Source organism: Semicossyphus pulcher, unplaced genomic scaffold (assembly GCF_022749685.1).
Source record: "Semicossyphus pulcher isolate SPU_LCO1_2020_fin unplaced genomic scaffold, fSemPul1.0.p SCAF_13, whole genome shotgun sequence".
Taxonomy (NCBI): Eukaryota; Metazoa; Chordata; class Actinopteri; order Labriformes; family Labridae; genus Semicossyphus; species Semicossyphus pulcher.
The window spans coordinates 4,864,524-4,882,807 of record NW_027211637.1 but is presented as its reverse complement, the minus strand read 5'-3'; the positions used below and the strand labels follow the sequence as shown (position 1 = coordinate 4,882,807).

General features: G+C 41.1%; 1 protein-coding gene across 1 annotated transcript in view; it reads left to right on the top strand.

Moving 5' to 3' along the window:
* Nucleotides 1-18,284, top strand: part of calcrl2 (calcitonin receptor-like 2) — a 35,095-nt gene that overhangs the window by 13,911 nt on the left and 2,900 nt on the right. The window contains exons 2-11 of the mRNA XM_069659929.1: nt 4,933-4,990; nt 5,194-5,371; nt 8,254-8,361; nt 8,601-8,713; nt 10,225-10,316; nt 10,672-10,801; nt 11,010-11,163; nt 15,044-15,104; nt 15,398-15,464; nt 17,713-17,931. Of these exons, the coding sequence (XP_069516030.1) occupies nt 4,933-4,990; nt 5,194-5,371; nt 8,254-8,361; nt 8,601-8,713; nt 10,225-10,316; nt 10,672-10,801; nt 11,010-11,163; nt 15,044-15,104; nt 15,398-15,464; nt 17,713-17,931 (1,180 nt within the window). The remainder of the gene's footprint in view (nt 1-4,932; nt 4,991-5,193; nt 5,372-8,253; nt 8,362-8,600; nt 8,714-10,224; nt 10,317-10,671; nt 10,802-11,009; nt 11,164-15,043; nt 15,105-15,397; nt 15,465-17,712; nt 17,932-18,284) is intronic.

Below are 18,284 nucleotides of genomic sequence, written 5' to 3'. Positions count from 1 at the left end.
CACGCACAAGAGTCCTTGGGATTCCCTGAGTTTGAAGGCAAAACTTTACCAGTCGATCTACGTTCCATCCCTCACCTGAGCTTTGGGGAGGGGCCAAAAGAATAAGGTCCCAGATACAAGCAGTTGAAATGAGTTTCCTCCTAAGGCTGGCCAGGCTCAGCCTTAGAGGTAGGGTAAGAAGCTCAGACCATCCGGAGGGAGCTCGGAGTAGATCCGCTACTTCTTACTGCATCCAAAGGGGCCAGTTGAGGTTGTTCAGGCATCTGATTAGGATACCTCCTGGGTGCTTCATCCAATTCAGAATAGACCCCGGGGCAGACCCAGAGCTTGCTAGAGGGAATATATATCCCATCTGTCCTGGGAACGCCTCAGAATCCCCCAGGAGGAGCTGGAAAATGTTGCTGGGAGAGGGACGTCTGGATCAACTTGCTTAGCCTGCTGCCATAAGCAGAAGAAAATGGATGGATGGGATTCCCTTCTGAAGGTCATTTACTTCATGTCTCCATAGTCAGACTAAGAGAATAAAAATTTTGGTCATATGAGCCATCGGAGGCCTAATTTAGGAAGAATGCTTCTGATATCTACCTGAAAGTGAAACTACATAAAACAACAACCTCCGGGCTTGTCACAAATATGCAGAAAACTGTGCAATATCAATGTTTTTTGCAGGGATTTTGCCATTTTATTGCCAGTGCCAGCCTCTAAACCTGCAAACAAGATCCCTCCTGGCACTTTTTCAAGAGTGCCATTGTTGCATCCTGGGCTTAGCACTCCAAATCAACTGTGCAATGGTTTAGAGACAAACATCCCAGAGCATTTTTCCCTTAGTTCAGAGAAATGTTTTTCCAGCCCAGTAAAAATGGTGTCTGGAGGTGGCTGTGCTAAGCTGATGTCCTCATCACTGTCCAGAGTTGAGCTGACCAGCAGGACATTAATGAAAGCCAGAGGGGCTGGGCAGAGTGAAGGAGATAAATGATGAAGGCGGTGTAGGAGACAGAAAACAGGACAGACAGACAGATACCTTGCTACCAGAAAACAAAGACAAACCAAACTCATGGCTACTGTTCGCAGAAAGATTGTACGTGGTTGCATGGCGTAAAGTGATCACTGCCATGGTATTAATGTGTGTGTTTAGGTGTGTGTGGCCATGAATATACAAGGCTCTGATGGGGAACGGTACATTGCTAAAGACACCTGTGTACATGGATAGAACGTATTGAAATCATAGTAGCCTACTCTGTGAAATGCAAAAATCAACATCATTTGGATGATCTCAGTCTTGCCCTCATTCCTAAATGTCTTGAAAACATTTCAGTGTTTTTGCTCTCTGGTTTTCAAGTTACAGAAGCCTTCGGTGTGTATTCTGGCTGTGTTGTCTCTAGCAGGGAGGAAACTATTTAAAGATGAAATGAAAGGCTTTATTGCACAAGGCTGTGAAGAGAATAAGAATGATTTATGTGCTGCTGTGGCTCGTCATGGTTTAAAAGTTCAGGTGTCGGGCATTGCTGCTCGGTGTGACTTCTGGTGCAGTGTGTTTAGAGCATTGTATTCTTTGTTTGTGTACGTGTGTGTGCACATGGAAGAGGAGAGGGAAGGTGAGACACAGTTGGAGAAACACAAATGCAAACTGATGTCTCTCTGTTGTAGTTAAGGGTTTACAAATGGAAAGAATTCAAACAAAGTACATGATGCATGCATAGCTGGGTTGCTCACGCTAAAGCTAGTCACCGACGTTTGAACATAACACTTATAATTTAGGAAATATATCCAGACATTTATAGCAGCTGTGCTAGCAGATTAGCATATCTTAGAAAACTAGACTATTTGCTCTCCGAGTGCCCTTCTAGATGTTAATCAATCTAGGGAGCTAGGTAGCTAAGCTAACACTAGGCTAGCTAATGTTACTGCCTCTAACACACTGCTGATTTCACAAAGTATTCTTTAAGTAAATATTATTATTAAACACCCAGAAACCTCAGCACATCAGCTAGCACTAAAGGTATCAGATTGTGTCATACTTTTTTCTCTGTAATTTGTGAATTGTTGTGCACATTTCGTTCCATCTACTGAAAGGTTAGCTATGCATAAATATTTAATTCTTTCACCCTGACAATTTATTTTCTGCAATGCAAATGTTTAAATAATTAGCTTTGTGTCGCAGCGTGAACCAAAAGAGTTGCAACCTCTGTACACCGCTCCCTTTAGGTTTAGGACATTACATGAAATGACTGCACTTCATGCATTAAGTGCTCTTTCACACATTATTTATTGAACCGCTCTGTGCCAGTTAAATATGGTTTGCGTCTAGATTTTCCATCTATTATAACACTCGTGTGCTCGGTATCTCTGTGAGAAAGTAGAGGTAGGAAGAAAAGTCCAAACAAAGAATGAAGAATGTTTTTTATGTTCTATTCAAAGCACAGCCCTCACACTCCTGACGCACATTTCCTTCTCCATCTTTCTTTCCCAGACTCGATAGGTTTTTGTTCCCATTGCCTTAAAGTAGCACTTCTCTAACTGCTTTTAACATTTACACTGCCTGCCCATCAACACTTGAACTTCCAATATACAATTTAAATGACCTCCCCAGTTCTGCAGTTTGAAAACAGGAAACAACCTAATTGCAACTACTTACAACTAAAGAACGTGATTTTTTTAAACATGAATCTCTCTTGAGGTTCTTTTGGTAGAATGTATTAGTTTTTAGAGACACTTTCCTTGTCACCTCTCTTTATGCCTCCTCATTATAGTATTTATTTCACCCTTGGTTGGTCCATTTGGCTCAAGAGGAAACACTAAAGGAAACGTCCTGCCCCTTACCCTAACAAGGCCAAAAATAATAGCTAACACACATCTGTGTCTGTGACCCTGAGTGGACAGTGGAGGGGGATGACTGGTGGAGCGTGAACTTCCTGTCCTGACGCATGAGAAAATACACACACTGTAAATAAATACATGAACATGCTTGTAAGACCATGCACTCCCACAAGATATTTGAATTTGAGTCTGCACATGTTCTCACTTGGGGAGCATTGTGTAAATGTGTTTGTATTCAGTTCATTTAGCCTTGTCATTTTTAGCCTGCTAATGTTAGCATTTTGCTACAAGCACAACTGGGATTGTTGTGCTTGTAGCTTCTCCGTCTGCTCCTTTGTTATTGCAAATGCAATGTCATTTACAACCGCCAAAACATATCAGCTTGTTTTGTCACTTAACTTCAACTCATCTCTTATCAAAACGAATCAAACGTTCTATAACTTTTACTTGCACGTGTGTCCACTGTTTCAATTATCTTACTATCTGAGGAGAAATTTGTCCTTCTCCTTGACTAAGCCAAGATTGTGACCATTTACAGTGAGAAGTGTCCGAAGTTTCTCACTCAACTATGAGTACACCATCCATGAACTCAAACAGCACTGTATTTTGCCATAATTGCATGAATGCACTTGCATACATTAGTCTTGCTTGTGTACTTCTGCTTATAGAATACGATAGATGTGTCCCAATTCAGGGGCTGCATCCTTCAAAGGACGTATTTGAAGACCGCTTGCGTCACAACGGCGCGTTGAAGGCTGTCTCATTTTGAAGGCTCCTTCATATGTGGTAGACAAATGTGTCCTTTTCTCAGGCCATTGGGTGTATCATTCATGGTCCAATGTACCATGAGATTCATTGTGAGATGGTGGACAGAGGAATACACTTTTAAAAGTAAAAGTTTTTCAATTGAAAAGCTAACGATACAAATGTTTAAAAAATAAAGGTGCATTGAAACTTCAAATTATCTTTAAAATAATTATGGTTACGGTATGTGATGTTATGTTAGCTCGTTAGCCAGCTAGCTACCTGCTGCTAGGCGACAGGAGCAGAACTTTGAGTCACCAGCTGTTCCCGACCTTACCCCACAAACAGGAAATCCTCCGTAGACCAGACCTTCTCATTTAAGTTCGCCGTTTGCAGTCTACACAGGCTACAAGTGACTCATTCTTCGTAGACCGCGTCCTTAGAAAGATGCAGCTAGAGGTCTTCACGGGTCAACCGGAACACGAGCATTTTACGTGGGTAACCGTTCCGGGGCTGATCAACATTAAGTGTAATACCCAAGTGGATCAAGACCTGGCCTTGATTAGAAAGTGCTGGTCATGATGAAAGTGCTGCGTGTGTTCGACGGTGTAGAGAAAGTGCAAGCAAAGTGCAGCGTGGCACCAATGACGTGGCCGAGCGAGTGTTCCAGCTGCTTTTGCTCAGGAGGTGAAGGGTCAGATCCCAGGTCAGACTCAGACAACATGGATGATAGAGTAATCATTATCATTGTTCAAAGGGACAAATGGTCGAAGTGATCTTTATGCGAGATGCAGCAATTTGGCGATGCTGCTTCTAAAGGAGCCGCGCATTTGTCATCCGTCTGTGTGACAGCAAGTGGACTTTTAATCTGAAATAACTAGTGGATTAGCATTGCTGTTTTTATCAACACGACATGGATAACAGGAAACCTGGATGTGTTTTATGAACTTCCTTGGCAAGGAGGATGGATTATAAGCACGGCCAGGCACAGGGGAGAAGGCTACGTCACATTAGATAGGACAAAAAGAAAAACTGACTAACGGTAGCTTGTCAATAGCAATCAGCTGTGAAGTCGAGCTGAAATCAGGTCTGTTTCGCCCGCCGGGGTCGGGTCCAACAATTCTCGGTTCTGCATAGGTCCGGGTCCCAGCTTTCAAATTATAGACCGGGTCATACATTTCCGGGTCTCTCTGGGTTTGGGCACAACATTCTGGACCTGTGAAGACCTCTAGATGCAGCCCCTGAATTGAAACACAGCTTATATATTATAAGAACCACAGCTGATAAACAGCATCTCGGATGTAATAACATATGGTTACTTAGTCTTGTGTAGAATTTCTAACAATTCCTTTGTTATTGTTTCCCTTTCAGAAGCATGTGGAGGACCCTAACACTGTCACTGATAGCTGCACTTGCATTGGGCATAGAGGTGAGTTCGATCATGTGTGTGAGTTTTTGGTGTAAGAACATAGCCCTCAGTTTTTTCTTCTATATAAATATTGGCAAATAATTATTTCACAGCATGGATGTGAACACTAAAACAATGTTTTGAGTCCAACAATAAAGATTTTGTCCAGAAGAGACATTAATTCCTTCAGCATCTCTAATATGCAGTATGCACATTTCTCCCAGGTGTCTCGGTCTGAGGATGTGGGGTCCACAGTGGCTGTTGAGAAAACGCTGGAGGAGCAGCAGAAGAACGTCAGCAACATGTCCAACAGCACGCTAAGAGATTCCAAACAACAGATCCTGGCTGCACAGTTTGAGTGCTACAAGAAGATAATCCATGATCCCCCATGGAAAGAAGAAGGTAATAAGACGGCACCTATTGTTCTGTTTATTCACACTTTAGCTGATAAAAGCCGACCTGCTGGAACTTACTCCTCCCTAATGGTATTAACATTGTTTCTGGCGGATGGAGATACATGTTTATCACATAATGCATCCAAGTTGCAGTACTTTAGCTGTTTTCCTCTTCCTCTTTGAAAAACGTTATAGTTAGGGCTGGCTCAGGCTTGGACCAGCTCATAGTTATGCTGCTATAGGTTTAGACTGCCGGGGGGATCTGACACACCAAGCTCCTCTCTCTCTCTCTCTCTCTCTCTCTCTCTCTCTCTCTCTCTCTCTCTCTCTCTCTCTCTGTCTCTGTCTCTCTCCCTCTCTCTCTCTCTCTCTCTCTCTCTCTCTCTCTCTCTCTCTCTCTCTCTCTCTCCCTCTCTCTCTCTCTCTCTCTCTCCCTCTCTCTCTCTCTCTCTCTCTCTCTCTCTCTCTCTGTCTCTGTCTCTCTCCCTCTCTCTCTCTCTCTCTCTCTCTCTCTCTCTCTCTCTCTCTCTCTCTCTCTCTGTCTGTTTTTTTTAACCATTCTCAGTAAACCCTGGAGAAGGCTGTGCGTGGAAATCCCAGTAGATCAGCAGTTTTTAAAATACTCAGGCAACCGTCTGGCACCAACAACCATGCCACGTTCAAAGTCACTTATATCACCTTTTTTCCCCATTCTGATGCTCGATTTGAACTTCACTAGAACGTCTTGACCATGTCTACGTGCCTAAATGAATTGAGTTGCTACCATGTGATCGGCTGATTAAATATTTGGTACAGGTGTTCCTAATAAAGTGGCCGGTTAGTGTTTATAGACCTCTGTGTCTGAAATAAAGAAATAAAGTAAAGTATATTCCCATCAGCTATACCTTTTGCTTAACACTTATTAGCAAATGTTAGACTGTTGCATGATAACATGCTGATGCAGATGGTTGACATGGTAAACAGTTTTGCTTATAAGTACCAGAATGATAGCATGCTAATGTTAGCATTTAGCTCAAAGCACTGCTGCGCTCAAGACAAACCTCTCGGGTAGCCTGACTGTAAACTCATAATCTTGTTAATATGATTATTAGCACCTTTTAGTCCTTCTGGTGGCATTAATTGTTGTTTTATTTAAACAAAGGTATGCTATGTGATTCTTTAAAACTACTTATTTCATTGTCACTCGGCCAAATCTGTGTGGGGCTGTGACAATTGGTCGCCTGCTTTTCTGTCTGCCTTAGACACCTGTTGGTCAGTTTATCTTAATTTTTTTTGCACTGATATAAAATTTAGGACATATTTACTAAAAGCTGCCTCTTCGTAACATTTCAGGGCCAGTGCAGGTTTGAGTCAATGTAGATATGTTTGTTTGCATTACTGGTTGCCCTATCTATTAACAGTTTCCAGCGTTGGTCACCGATAAGAGAGAGCGAGAGAGGAAGTGAGTTTGAAAGAAAGGAAACTTGCCCTTTGTCTCTTTCCCACTGCCTTTTACTCCCGCTCAGTACTTCACTCCCTTTGAAATGTTATGTTGTGCTTTGTTTCCCAACATGCCACAGTGCAACCTGGTACCGCCAGGTTTCCGTCTATTGTTGACAAGCTTTGTGCTGGGGGTTAGAAACATAGTTTATTTAAGAGTGACACACCATTTATTGTTTAATAGATAATTTAAGTCATTCACCCTGCCAGGGCGTTTACTAAAAATGTAAAAAGTTCCGTGTTGATGTTACCACTAGCAGCCCATACTCATTGCACAGCAATGTTACACTTTATGTCTTGAATGAAAAAATGTTACTACGAAATCAGATTTGGCGATGGTGTCTCAAGTTTTCATTAGTGTAAAAATAATGCAAAAATAAATATATCGTATCCTGAACAAAATATAATCCAAACCTACTATTTCTTTGCAATGTAAAAGAATATTATATATTATGGTTTTGTAGTCTCATACTTTTTTGAAGTGGTAAAGCTATGCAGACTATCTCTAAGACTTTATTACCGAGAAATATATTCTATTATACAACAGTTAGTTCTGACCAAGTCATCTGATTGGAGCCATTCCCTGAGTGGAGATATAGAGAACAACATCACTGGGACTTTTTCACTCAGTGTATCACTCCGCCTCAGCCGGGTGTCCTTCATACAGTTAATTAACATTACAGCAGACTGTGTACGTCTGAATCACACAGCAGACTCTAAATTTCACTGGTTGCTTTATAAATTAAATCAAACGGATAAATATACATCGTACAAAGTTGCTGATCTGTGGTCACCTGTAGACACAGTGTGCAGGGGAGTGTTTGGGTTGCTTGGCAACAACAGTCCTGTTTCAGTTAAGTTGTGGAACTAGTTGGGTTAGGGGAGCAAAACACAATCTGTTGTTGTTTATTACTACTATGTGCCACTTGTTTAACTCTTGTATAATAGCAATATCAATATGTTGGACTGAATATCCCCCCCCCCGACAACATCACTCCCTCTCATGTGATATTTCTTAATTATACCTGGTTGCACAAATCATCTGTCACATAAAGGATGTTATTGTCCTGCATTGATTTAAAACAGAAGAAGAACTGGGGTTTAGCACAAGTGGGGCAAACACACAAATAGCACTACCTACAGAAACTCACACTATAGCAAAATAAAATGTGTAGATGCACAGAACATATTATTGTTGTAACTAGTACTTAGCATCAGTAATGGAGACACTGTACAACAATTGCAGGAGACTGATTAAGACTGTACCTAAAAGCTGCACTTGTTGCAGGTCAGAAAACAACAATGGCTCATTTAAGAAGCAATAGCATGTGTTTTCGTACAAGAAGGCATGCATACACATCTGTAATGTCTAGTGTCTAAAGCTCTGCTCTCTCACGGTCATATCTGTAGGTTCATACTGCAACCGTACGTGGGACGGGTGGCTATGCTGGGGGGATTCACCTCCAGGGCCTGCCATGCAGATGTGTCCCTCATACTTCCTTGACTTTGACCCTGCAGGTAAAGATTAATGATACACACATCACACATTCAGCCAATACAGTAAATGTTGTAAGTGTTTTCTCTCTTTTTGGTTTCCATTTAACGCCTCTCTCACTGTACAGACACACCCAGGAACAAATACAGATGCACACATATTCATATTACAGTTAGAGTTATCGTGAGATTTTATTTCTCCATTTGGCCCTTAAAGTCACCTAAATAACACATTTTTGTGTAAATGATCATGTCTTTAACAGAGAAAGTAACCAAAGTGTGTAATCCTGATGGCCAGTGGTTCCACCACCCTGAGAGCAATAGAGTCTGGACTAACTTCACCCAGTGTCAGGCCCACACCCAACGCACACTCCAGGTAAACACAATGCAGTGAAGCTCCTGTGCATATAGAAGTACTGTAAATGTTTAACCGTGTTTACACCGGAACAGTTAAAAACACCTGGTTGGCTTCCTTTGACCAAATTAGAGTGATGATTTCAGGGTAATTAATTGGGGCATGTAAGGACTGGCTGTGGCTCAGGAGGTAGAGCAGGTTGATTTTAAAGATTGAACGTTCAATCCAGTCTGTGTGCCCAAGTGTCTGTGGGTGTGTGTGTGTTTGGGTGTGGGGGGGCAAAATGCGTTGAGTGGGTAGAAGAACAGAAACACGCTGTATAAGTGCCTAATAACTCCATTTATTGTTATTTGCTGACCAAAAATATGGCTCTTTGTCCTCTTCAGGTGGACTGATTTATAACAACCATTAGACTTTCAGTAATGCTTTCAAGTGCAGCCTAATTTGCCTGATGTTCCTGGTCTTATGAAGACTGTTAGCAATGTCGAACAAGCTGTGTCCACCATGCTTATCTTATGTCAAAGTTTAGCAAGTGGACTCAAAGATCACTATAGGCTCAAACTAGGTGATAAAAATGTACGGTAAAAATACAAAACTCCTGATCATTGCACATCTTTATTTCTTCCTGCACCTTTAATAGTCTCCTGTTTCACATAAAGTCATCAATCAATCAACTTTGGATTTTCACTTATTTTTGAAGTTGTATCTGTAGTCATCCATCTCTTCTTTGCTTGTTCAGCCATAGTAGATTAATGTTTACTCGCAACACTTGCAGAGACCGGAAAAGCAGCCGCTTAGCTCCGCCTACCCTCTCTGGCAGACCAACCACTGCTGGCTGATGGAAAACACGTCACTAACTGGGCGCCGCTTGTGTTTTATTCCGCGAATGTCGCCACACACACCCAGTCTGTAATACTGCAAATGCAAAGGCTTTCATCAGTGGGCCATAGCCTCAATCACCATTGTGTTACCTCATTCAGCGATAGATTAGGACTTAACAGACATTTATTTACATGGAAATCTTCGAGATTATACCTGTAAAGCACTTAGGGTTAATTCCTGTTGTTTTTAAATGTGCTTCATATGTAAAATGACTTGACTTGACAAGACTTAATTTCTTCCTACTGCGTTTAACATCTTTGGAAACTTGGCATCTAACACTTAGAATTCTCTCTCTAAAGTTTAAATGTGAGTGGAGAATGGCAGAGCTCACAGTGCTACTAACTATTTCTGTTGGATTTGTCTTTGACAAGGATTCTCATTTAACTGCCATGACATTTTTACAACAATAGGATTGTGTTCTTTAGTGCCTCTATATTCGTAACGTTTCAGGAAACACTTTGTTTTCAGATGTTCCCCTAAAGGCTCATTCTCTGCAGAAGTTTCCTCTGCCGTTTTCCCTGCTGCAAACAGTCGGCTGTAAATTTGACCAACTTTACAGTGCAGGTTTCACCCTTGAACTTAGAATATAACCATCCTAAGTGCTGAATCTATGTATAATTATCATCAATTAACCCTTTTTTTAACTGCAGTTGGCCTACAGTCTCTACTACCTGGCCATGGTGGGTCACGCCCTGTCTATTGTCTCCCTGATCATCAGCCTGATCATCTTCTCTTACTTCAAGTGAGTCATGTGTTTTCAAATGTCTGATCTGACTCAACACTTCTGGAGTCTTTACTAGTTCTCTTCTGTTTTCAGTATCAGTGGCTTAGAAACTGGTGCAAGCTGTTTGTGTGTAGACCAGTATATTGAGACGATATTGTTAATCACTGGTAATAAATGATGCTATGAATCCATATTCACTTTAAGTAAGAGAGACCATACTTGTAACATTTTTTACCCAATCCTTTACCATCAAAACATGAAGATAGAAATGATATGTTCTGTATTATAATGTTTGGTGCAGGAGATGTGATGCAAAACAAATCAACCTTCACACGCCTTTCTTTACTTCTCTTTGTTTGTCTCTCTCTTCCAGGAGTCTCAGCTGCCAGAGAATCTCCCTCCACAAGAACATGTTTCTTTCCTTCCTCTTGACCTCCATCATCACTGTGATTTGGCTCTCGCTCACTTTGGCCCATAACCAAAACAAACATGCCAGTTACCCTGTGAGCCACTGAAATTATCTTTCATCGATATTTCAACTCATTACACAAATTATTTCAATGCACTTGAATTGCCTTACACTTAACTTAATAGTCATTATAATCCATTATCTTTATGGGTTCAAATCTGGTTCTTATTCATCATCACACATTCCAAGTGATATTATTTCTATATCTATAATTCCTATATCTATTATTTCCTGTCCCTCAGGTGAGCTGTAAAGTCCTGGCTGTGCTGTATCAGTATATGTTGACTGCCAACTACTTCTGGATGTTGTGTGAAGGCATCTACCTCCACACGCTCATCATAGTGGCCGTCTTTGTCGGGGAACAGCAGCTCTTCTGGTACTACGTCCTGGGATGGGGTGAGTCAGGAGCATCTGATATTAGGCTGACCACCTCATTATTGTTGTATTGCAGGACAGCTGCATGATTTTATGGGGCAATGATGGACACACGGCCGCGAGACAAATTGCTGTTATTAGGCTATGTAAATATTGATTTTATTGTTGCATGCCACTCAAAAAGGCAGCTGGCACACCCGAAAAATGATTTCTTAGTTATAGTCTTACAACAGCAACGACAAAAATGATAACAAAGACAACAACACAAGATTACTGTTTGAAATTAAAATAATTTATTTGTTAATAAGAGCGATCACAGTATAAGTAGCAGAGCGCTAAATATCGTTTCAACTGAATGATACAAAGCCCACTGAAAAAAATTAAATGGGAGCGCCAGATAAAACTTCCAGAAATTGATTTTCGATTACTTTACAAATAAATTTGAACATAACAATTTTAATTGGATTGGCTCAATCAAAAAATAAATTAATAAATTAAGACTCACGCAAAAGATGTCTTTGAACAAACTATGATACACAGTAACTCGGCAACTTGGCATACCTGAGGAGGAGGACGAGGAGAGCCATAGATTTAAAAACAAACAGCCCTCTCCCCCAGGACACAGTGAACATTTACACTCTTAGCACTGAATATGGAACATTTAAAGTAGCCTATTTAACCCCGCTAATATGTGTTTCCACTCTCACCCTATCTTTGTTTGCTGTGCAGTGAGAGGGAGGGTGGAGCTGCCCCTTCCCTGCACCACTTTTAGTTTTTTACGAAGCTCACTTTCTTTCTCTTTTTTTGTTTGTTTCAATTTACAACCAGAAGAAGCAGCAAGCAGGCTATCAATTTCTTCCGCTCTGTGTCAGTACCATGGACAGCCACGCACCTGTCGTACACACGCACCTGCTGCGCACGCAGATAAATATTTTTAAACCCTAACAGTTACTGGGGGGAAAAATTTTTAATGTGGCACTGTATTTTTGGGAACGTTTTTGGCAGTTACGTGATTAATACGACAGATTTTTACTTCAAAAATTAATGGAAAAAAAAAATTGAAATGTGGGGCTTTTGCTGTGATTTGGAGAATGTGGCGGGACGCGGGCCAAACATCTGAATTTCGGGACTGACCAGCAAAATGCAGGACGGGTGGTCACCCTATCTGATATATCATTGTCATTTCTGGACTATGTCCCTATTTAACAAAATTTGCCTTTAATTGCATTTTGCAGGTGGCCCTGAAGATTCAAAAGATGCCCCCAGTGAAAAAATATAATTATATAATTAAAGTAAGCCAGTAATTGCCAGTTTTTGGACTATCCTTATAACTAATTAGGACTGAGGAAACCAGATGGTTCATTAGTTGATCTTTAGAATGCAGTTGATAAATGTGAGCTAAAATTGGCTATCACACATTTCTAAGGCTGTATCCTTTATTTTATTTTTTTTCAAGAAAACCTAAAAGTTATTGACGACAGCTGAAGTATCAGCAGAGGTCTCCTCTTCTTAAAAAAAACTGATCATTAAAACCAGTAAAAATACTAAATAAAACAGTTTCAGGTTACATATCAGTGTCTCTTTGACATTCTGACACAGGAAGTGTGGTGAAAGGCCACTAATGTCCTTGTATTGGACCTAATGTTGACCTCATTTTTTGTCAACAGTTTCTTCATCTTTTGAAGATAAAGGGAGTTTATTTCTGTGTCCCTTGGTTCAACTTTTTTATCTCTTGTACAGAAGACATCCAATATCTTCACACAATGCTTTGCAGTGAGAAGTTGGCATGTGTTTCACATGCTACTTGCCATGGTCACTATGTCTGATGTTTGATCTCAGTCTCGGAACCCATTGGCTATCATCTGAGATGATATAGCCTCTGGGAAAACAATAAATATGTCGAGCGTGTCCGGTTTAGCCAGCGGTTAGCAAAAAGGACTTCCAGTCAAGACTTTTCTCCACGTGCTGCTGTTTACAGTTTACAGCTCCACACAGAAATGCCCCCCTTCGATATTCAATATTGCATATTCATTTATATTCAAAATTTCTATGGTGATACCCTATATAGATTGTTTCATCACTAAGCCTTCTATCATAGTGCATGTTAATAATGTCCCTGCACTTCCTCATAATACCCTATGAGCACCACTACACATGAAGAGTGTGAGTCCCAACAGACCCAGTTTCCAAGTTCAATGTTAAGTCTTACAATTTAGAGTGCAAAAACATGCATTTACTGAGAAGGACACCTGAAAACGTGACAGCATCTGCAACTTAGACTTTATTTAAGTCTTGAATGCTTCTGTTTTATTGAGAAAACCCATTTTCAACCTTAACTCAGTATAAAGATGTGACCTTGAAGCCTGTATGTACCTGCGCTGGCGTAAGTGGGCTTTTCATTTTCACATACATCCAGCTAATGGATTCTGTTATGTCTCTTGAAGGTTCACATCCTTTTTATCTGTACGCTGTTCAGCCTGCTTGTAAAGAGCATGGCACGTGTCTCACATGTCACCTTTTCAACATCAGTCATTTCCATCACCTTTGATGGAAAAGACATATTGTTATGGAAATGACAATGCCAGTTTTATAAATGCATTTGAGTTGGCTTTTATCAAAAAAATACTTTATATTAAATTGAACACATTAAGAAAACACTTTCAACCCTTGGCCCTATTTTTATATTTTTAGGTTTGTAAATGACTAGTTGTTGAAAGAGTTCAGGATATTTCTTCAGCCGGCAACCGCGACACAGCTGTAATGGATCCAATGTAATTCTATGGACTAATTAAATACACTCAAAGTGTCTGTAAACATCATGTAAAGGATCCCTACAGTATTTGACTGGATAGAAAACTTGCACTTAAATTGAAGTCCTGCTGTATAACCTCGTGGTGAGTGGAAGAGGAAGGTAAAAACGGAGTTTTGAGAAACCGCTATCAAGAATTTATTGCAAATGTCATGGCTGCATATTTAGATGGTTTTGACAATGTAAATGAGGTATTTACAGTATATTTGATGGTTGTCCTATTTTTGGAGCCAGAGTGTTCAGATGCTTATTGAATGACTTATTGAAAATAATCAGTCATGTTCAGAAATTGTCTCGCATTTCCTTACATTATCCATCCATTATCTTCCGCTTATCCGGGGTCTGGGTCACGGTGGCAGCAGGCTCAGCAAGGTGACCCAAGCGTCTCTCTCCCCAGTAACGTTTTCTAGCTCCTCCTGGGGGATGCCGCTACTCCTTTGCATCGAAAAGGATCCTACTCTGAGCTCCCCCCGGATGTCCAAGCTCTTTACCCTATCTCTAAGGCTGAGCCCAAACACCCTGCGTTGGAAATTAATTTCAGCCTCTTGTATCTGCGATCTCTTTCTTTCGGTCACTACCCAAAGCTCATGACCATATGTGAGGGATGGAACATGGATCTTTGGTTAATAGACAGCTTTGCCTTCAGGCTCAGCTCCCTCTTCCCTCACGATCCATTTCACCCTCAATCATGAACAAGACCCCGAGATACTTAAACTCTTTCGCTTGAGGAAGAGACTCACTCCCTACCCGGAGGAGGCAATCCAACGTTTTCTGGCAGAGAACCATGGCCTCAGACTTGGAGGTGCTGACTCTCATCCCAACCACTTCACACTGAGCAACAAACCGCCCCAATGCCTGCTGGAGGTCCTAGTTTGAAGAAGCCAACAGAACTACATCATCTGCAAAAAACAGAGATGAAATTCTGAGGTCCCCAAACTGGAAACCCTCCTCCGCCCTGTCTGCGCCTTGAGATCCTGTCAATGAAACTGACAAATGTGATATTCCTTACATTAAAGATGTACAAATGAGCAGAAGCCTCTGTGGAGATTCAGGATATCAGTCTGATACTTCTGTCTGTTCTTCTCCCCAAAGGTTTTCCCATCGTTCCTGCCACCACGTATGCTGTGGCTCGCTGGCTCTTCTTTAATGACACGTAAGATGTTGTATGTTTACGTCTATCCAGATCTAGACAGGGAGTATTACACTATGCTGTCTACTGTAACATAACAACAAACATAACAATGTGTCAGGCTTAGAGGAAATGAAAAGTATTGATTTGCCTCATCAGATGGTCTTTGTGTAAGCCCTCTGTTTGCTGAGTCTAGAGTTAAAGGATAAATAATTCAGGCTTTCATTAAGCCTGCAGCCTTCTTTATGTCACGGTGCATGTGAATGCTCCCCAGAAAGGAGTCTCAGTTTTTGTCTCACTCTCTGTGTTTGTTTCAGGTGTTGGATCAGTGCAGTCACAAACCTGCTCTTTGTCATCCATGGGCCCATTCATGTTGCACTGATTGTGAGTAATTTAGAGAAGTATATTTTATATATTCCCTTATAAGATTACCATGAAATTATAAGCCTCATATTTTACCCTAAACTTACTGTCTTAACAGCTTAAGAGTACTTTTCACTGAAGCTCAGAGTGTATGACGATAAAGGACATTGAGGAGAGGGATGGACATACACAGTCAAAAACCCTACTGGCTGTAATAATTGCGATGTTGCTCAAATTTAACCAATTGGGGCAACTTTTTCTCGTCCTTGCAATTTTAGCCTATTGCCGCAACTCAAATATGACCAATCATCCTCTTTCCCCACATGTGACGTCACGTGCGTCACCAAACTCACTTTTTTGATATTCTAAATATTGATCCCCTGAGGTTGGCAATCTTGTATAAACATTAGAGGGCATCTTTTTCTGTTTCTTTAATATCTTTGGAACGGTCCAAGCTAGAGATGACTGTTTTGCTGTGAAGCAGACAGCTGATCTGTTCTACTGAGGCTCTGGTGTTACCATCTCACTTTATCCAATCCAATCCAACTTTATTTGTAAAGAACTTTAAAACAACCACATAGGACCAAATCGTGTACAGAAGAATAAAAGACATAAAATACACGAGGCTTAAGATACAAATAAATAAATAGAAATTGATCAAAATAAAAAAAAGTTAAAATAAAATATATATAAAATCAACATCTTACAAGGTGTCAAAGGCCAAGGAGAAGAGGTGGGTTTTAAGAAGACATTTAAAAACAGACAGTGAAGAGGCCTGTCTAATGTGCAAAGGCAGATCATTCCACAGTTTTGGAGCCGCAACAGCAAAGGCACGGTCCCCTCTGAGCTTACATTTTGTTTTTGGCACCCTCAGAAGCAGCTGATCGGCTGACCTGAGAGCACAGGTGGGGGTATAGGGGTGTAGCTTTTATGAGCTCCCTGAGCCGGGCTTTGAACTACAGTGTCTTCAAACACTTGTTGATGTCTTCTTGTGATCATTTATCCATGTTTCTGTGCTGAAAACAGTTAGCCGTCCACTTAGCCACTTCCTGATGCCTTGTGTTGAGTCTACTGACCAATCAGATGCTGTGTTCCTAACTGTCCTCCAACCAGAGGCTCTGTTACGAATGTTTGTGTCAGCACGGATCTCAAATAGTCATTGTACAGTGAGATAGTAATGCCCCTGTTCTCTCTTCAGTTGTTTGATAGCATTACTGTGAGAAGAGCAAGAAGGGAATTTCATGGCTATTGACTTTAGTGTAATTCAGTTTTTAAACATTTAATTTCGCATTTTGACACGGAAATCGATCATAAGTGATGTCAAAAGGCAAACAGCTCGCTCAGCCAATACATGACTTTATTGGAGCGTTTGTCCCAGTCGCTCACAGTGGATGTGTAACAATCACAGAAAATGCCCGTGAAATCCTAGAGGGACTGATAATTCAGTTTCTTATTTACATAAGACATAATTATATTAACAGTAATGATATTAATATGTCACTGAGATATAAAAGCCCTTTATTTTTACCTCTGCTTGTGGTGCTCCTATTTGATTTACTTACTTTGCAATAGTTGACGTACATCATTGTTCAGTTTGGGCAAAATTATAGTTACGGTAATGGACAGTCACCCATTCGCACACACAGTCACACACTGATGGCAGAGGCTGCTACGTGAAGTGCCCAGCTGTCAATCAGTTATCACATTCATACCCGTTGGCTATGCCACCGGGCAATTCGGGTTTCAGTGTCTTGCCCAAGGACGCTTCGACGTGTAGTCTGAGGGAGCTGGGGATTGAACCTCCGACCTTCCAAATGAAAGACAACCGACTCTACCACTGAGCCACAGCCACCCCAATGTATGCAATTTGCTATCTTCAAGAGAGAGTAGAGAGAGAGAGTGAGAGGTTGTCAGAATCATTAGTGCTTTATTGATCACACATGGAAATTCTTGGTAGATTCACATGGTAATTCAGTACGATATGTTTGCATTGTATTGGTGTAACATAAGGAAATGTAATTAAATTGCTTACTCTCTTCATTTGAATGTGGTGCTGCGTGTCAGGAAAAGTTGTTACATGAGACTTCCAACAGCTTTGTAATTAAAGGTGTTGTTATAGTGCCACCATCAGGCCAGTCAGCGTAATTGTGGAGATAATATCTAACGATCGGCCTTCCCTTTAAGTTTATCTTAGTCAAATATTGTTACATCTGTTACATCTCTGTCTCTTCCATCTGTCTGTCTGTCTACCCTCCATCTATCCATCCAGGTGAACTTCTTCTTCCTCCTGAACATTGTCCGGGTCCTGATCACCAAGCTGAAGGTGACCCACTGTGCTGAGTCCACAGCGTACATGAAGGTAGTGAGAGCCACCCTCATCCTCATCCCTCTGCTGGGAGTCCAGTTCATCCTTTTTGCCTGGAGGCCGACGGGAAGCATCAGCAGCCGCATCTATGATTTCTTTGTACATATCTTCTCCCACTTCCAGGTACAGTCAACAGTCTCATTCGAATCAGGGCTGTATTCGATTTTTATGGCAACCTTTTTTTTCAATCAGTTTTACACTAATAATCTGTACACTAAAAGGGCCTATGTGCAGTCCACTAACAGCGTTTTTGCGCTGATAGTGCCTGTTTTCGATACAAAACCAATGCAGTTCAGCGTTTTTAACACTCAGCGTCCTCAGCGCAAAAACAACAACTGACTTGCCGTCAGCTGTTTTTTGTCGCTAAGCTTCAGATGTGAACTTTGTCGACCACAATGGCGGAGGAGAAGCGTATCGTTTCGCTGTTTCGAGGGTACAATTTCCAGGTGTAGACTACGGTCCAGACCTGCTCTTTT